Source organism: Lolium rigidum, chromosome 6, assembly GCF_022539505.1.
Source record: "Lolium rigidum isolate FL_2022 chromosome 6, APGP_CSIRO_Lrig_0.1, whole genome shotgun sequence".
NCBI classification, from domain to species: Eukaryota; Viridiplantae; Streptophyta; class Magnoliopsida; order Poales; family Poaceae; genus Lolium; species Lolium rigidum.
This window is the reverse complement of record NC_061513.1, coordinates 32,590,226-32,594,656: the sequence shown is the minus strand read 5'-3', so window position 1 is coordinate 32,594,656 and position 4,431 is coordinate 32,590,226. Positions and strand designations below refer to the sequence as shown.

Here is a 4,431-nt window from a genome sequence, read left to right as displayed (position 1 = left end):
TCTTGTCGGACTAGCTAGTTGCATCCATAGAGTAGACTCTGTATTAAAAAAAAGAAATCACCATTACGAGGAGTTTGAGCTGTGAAATGCTTCTTGGAATAGGATGCATCAAGAAACATATCAGATGCTAAATTGGCACTGTATGATAGAGAGATTAGGTTTTGGGGATCAACTATCGAGTAATCATGAGTAACATGCGCACCAATTGTAGAGTAGCAAGTTGATATAGCTCTGATTGGCTCGACGTGCCTGCAATTGGACACCTAGCTGACATGAAGGAATCACCACCCGTTTAACCATCTAACAAATGATCGATTCGGATCTCATGGTTTTCTACATAGCTTCAACATGCAACAAACAGACCTCCAACATGCAAAAGAAAACCAAGGGGAAAATGAGATCTTTTATAGGAGAAAAAAAGACAACTCTAACTTGTAATCTCATATTCCCTCGCAATTGAGACCTTCCCGGTTTCTATTGAAAAAAATCGAGACCTTCCCGTTGGTAAGCCCGCGGAGAGACACAGCGCTGCGCCGGTGGATGCTACGCCGAGCTCCCAGGCTGCTCGCCGGCGTAAACCCCTCCCTTCTCCTCCAAACCCCCACGCCTCCCAGCCCGCGCCGCCTTCTCGCCTACCACCACCATGCGCCCACCGACATGGACGCACACCACCTGCTCGACGAAACGCCCGGTAGAACACGGGCCAGCTTCATCGTGCGCGCGCTCAGGGACGAGGCGCGCCTCGACGCGGAAGCCGTCGCGGCCCTCCACTGCTCCTCCATCAAGTCCGGCGCCGTGCTGGACCCACCCGTGCGCACCTCACTCCTCACAGCCTATGCCCGGAGCAGGAGGGGCACCGACGACGTGCGCGCCGCTCTGGCGCTCTTCCACGAGGCTGCCGACCCGGACCTGATCCTGTGGAACGCCGCGGTCGGCACCCTGGCACGAAGATCCCGTCTCGCCGACGCCGTGGCTCTTTTCCGGCAGATGGCGGCCGCGCTTGGGACGTTCGATTCGACCACCCTAACGGTCATGCTTTCCGGGGCTTCACGAGCCGGCGACCTGGAGCTTGGGACGGTGCTCCACGCCGCGGCCGCGAAGAGAGGCCTTGCAGACACCAAGCTGAACCTCTGCAATGCTCTCGTCGACATGTACGCCAAGTGCGGACGCTTCCGCGCTTCGGAGACCGTGTTCTGGAGCATGCCGTGCTGGGACACTGCCTCTTGGAATTCTATGATTGGCGGAAGCACGTTCAACGGACTTTCCGAGGTTTCGGCTCGCTACTTCCGGGACATGGCCCGGTTGGCTGTTCCGGCGGATGAGGTGACGCTGTCTTCTGTCCTTTCGGCCTCTGCTCGCGGGGATGATCTTTTCTCCTTTGGGATGTCTGTCCATGGCTGCGTCGTTAAAAGCGGTTACGAGTGCACCGAGTCTTGCTCCGTACCGAATTCCCTGATCACATTTTATTCCAGGCTTGGGTTTCCCGAGGATGCGGAGAAGGTCTTCCTGAGAATTCCTAACCGGAACTTGGTGTCGTGGAATGCTATGATCAAGGGAATGGTAGAGAATGAGAAGGTCAGAGAAGCCCTCGCTGTTTTCCGAGAAATGGCGTCAGAGTTCCAGCCAGATCTTGCCGCTTTGGTTACCGTAATTTCAGGCTGCGCTGATCAAGGACTACTGTGTGAAGGAAAAGAAATCCATGGATACGTAGTGAGGAAAGGCCTCCTAAATGATGATGATGAGTCCTGTATAGGAAACAGCTTGCTTCGTTTGTATATGAAATGTGATGATTCGTCTACTGCGAACCTTTTGTTCAGAACAATGCCTACAAGAGACCTGATCTCATGGAACACAATGATTTCTGGTCACTCAAGAGATGACACGCTAAGAGCAGAGGCTCAGGCTATGTTCAAAGAGCTGCTTTCTGAAGGGTTATGCTGCACCTTGACAACTATACTAGCTGTTATACCTTCATGCTCTCGTCCGGACGACCTTGGCTTTGGCAAAGCAGTTCACTCTCTTATCCTCAAGAATGGATTTGCGAGTGGAGTTTCAGTTGTTAATGCTTTGATGCACATGTACATATGCTGTGGAGACTCATTGGCTGCCTTTGTTCTGTTGGGAAGTATAATGCCAGTGTCAGATATTATTTCATGGAATACAGTCATAGTAGGGTGTGTACATAATGAACTACATGGAGATGCGTTGGAAGCCTTTCGGTTCATGCATTCAACGTTGCGAGTAAATCCTGACAGCATCACGCTTGTTAGTGTTTTATCAGCATGTGGAACCCTTAAACTGCAGTCCCTAGGAAAGTCCATCCACTGCATGTCACTGAAACACTTGGTTGCATGCAATTTGAGGGTTAAGAATGCCCTGTTAACCATGTATTTCCGGTTTGCAGATACTGAAAGTGCCGAGTTAATCTTTTATAGTCTTGGAGATAGAAATTTGTGCTCCTGGAATAGTATGATCTCTGGTTTTGCACAGAATAACCAAGGCTGGAGAGCGTTGCAGTTCTATCAGAAGATGGAAGATTTTGCGCCTAATGAAATGTCTACTGTCGGTGTTATATGTGCTTGCACTCAACTCGGGGATCTTAGACATGGAAAGAGCATACATGGGCGTGTGGTCAAGTCTGATCTTCAAAATAATGTTTTTGTTTCAGCATCTCTAGTTGATATGTATAGTAAGTGTGGAAGACTCGGCAGTGCTGTCAAAGTATTTGAATCCTCTGCTGAAAAATCGATTGCCTGCTGGAACTCCATGATATCAGCTTTAGGATTTCATGGGCATGGGTTGCGATCGATAGAGCTTTTCTGCAAGATGATTCAGTCTGGAATTAAAGCCACAAGAAGCACTTTTATTGCTCTTTTGTCAGCTTGCGGTCATTCTGGACTCACTGATGAAGGATGGAAGTATTACCATCTTATGTCAGAGAAATTTGGGATTACTCCTACAGCAGAACACCATGTATGCATGGTAGACATGCTTGGGCGTGCTGGTCGGCTGCAGGACGCACATAAATTTGTGGAGAGTTTACCTTCCAAGGGAGCACATGGAGTTTGGGGTGCACTGTTAAGTTCTTGCAGTTACACACCTGAACTCAAGATGGGCGAGTCCATTGCCAAGCATTTGCTCTGCCTGGAGCCTGAAAATAGCGGTTATTATGTGACTATTTCTAACCTGTATGCATATCAAGACATTTCGTGTGGTGCAGTCCAGGTTAGGGGCATTTTGCATCATAAAGGATTGATGAAGCCCCGCGGTCACAGCATTGTTGGATAAAGGGTTGCAAATGACCATGGATTCATGGAAGCTATGATGTGCCAGAAAATTGTGCACTAAATCACCAAAACTGCAAATTCCCTTCACAATACTTGCGCATGACTCAGCTCAAGCGTCATTAGCTCCACCCTCTCTGTTTACATATATTTCCTTGAATAGGAATGAAATAGTTGAACCTGTTTACATTCTATGTTACATTTTCATCAGTATGTATGTGGCACAAATAGTTCAAACTGCTTATCCTTAAAATTCTTATGCATTTTCTAGAACGACCATTCTTGAACTAATCATGCAAGTATTTAACTGTGGATACGCCAAAATCATATTGTGTGCACAAATATTGTTTTCCTTTAATCAATATAAAATTTATTACTGTAAACGGGTAGGGTAAGCCGTGATTTATCTAATTATTGTGTTGCTCTTTTGAGCAAATCAACGGAGAAGGAAAGTCAAACTAAAGTGTCTAAAAGAGCTCAAGCGTTTATATATCATATTATGTGCTTGATGTCAATCATTTTCTCCAGAAATCTTTTCAATGTGCTTCGTTAGCTCATCAAGATTACTTTTAACATGTGTGACAATCACTTTAGCAACAAATCCATCTAATTTTGTTTACATATATTTCCTTGAACAGGAGTGAAATAGGTGAACCTGTTTACATTCTATGGCACCTTTTCATTAGTATGTATGTGGCATAAATGTCCTCAGTTTCCTTTTTTATTTCAGTTCAAACTGATTAGCCTTGAAGTTCTTATGCATTTTCTAGATTGACCATTCTTGAACTAATCATGCAAGTATTTAACTGTTAAGCCAAAATCATATTTGTTCTATGGCATTGTGAAAATTATTTCTCCTTTTCATTAGCTTCAATGGAGTAATATTATGCTACACCTTCCCGCTCTTTAAATTTGAAAGAAGCAATGATACTAGCTTCCACAATGAAATAGATTGGCACCGGGCCAGAGAACAAGCCCGAAGGTTGCTTTTACTGCTGTATCAAAAGTTCAGAATAAGTGCACTGCCCACGTGCTACTGAAATTTATCATGTGTCATCCTAGTTTGCTCCCAGTAACAATAGATGCTCGAAGTTAGCACTTTGTTTGGTTCCTTTATTTATTTTTATTTATTCTTTGGCTGTAGTTG

General features: G+C 45.7%; 1 protein-coding gene across 1 annotated transcript; it reads left to right on the top strand.

Annotated features, from left to right (window-relative positions):
* The first annotated feature begins 657 nt into the window (after window positions 1-657).
* LOC124662399 (pentatricopeptide repeat-containing protein At4g19220, mitochondrial-like) lies at window positions 658-3,389 on the top strand. The gene has a single exon (XM_047200239.1). The coding sequence runs from the start codon at window positions 658-660 to the stop codon at window positions 3,286-3,288; it is 2,631 nt and encodes an 876-aa protein (XP_047056195.1). The 3' UTR covers window positions 3,289-3,389.
* Window positions 3,390-4,431: the final 1,042 nt, after the last annotated feature.

Excerpts from the sequence above, each read along its gene's own strand:
- LOC124662399 (XM_047200239.1), top strand. The coding sequence starts at position 658 with ATGGACGCACACCACCTGCTCGACGAAACGCCCGGTAGAACACGGGCC.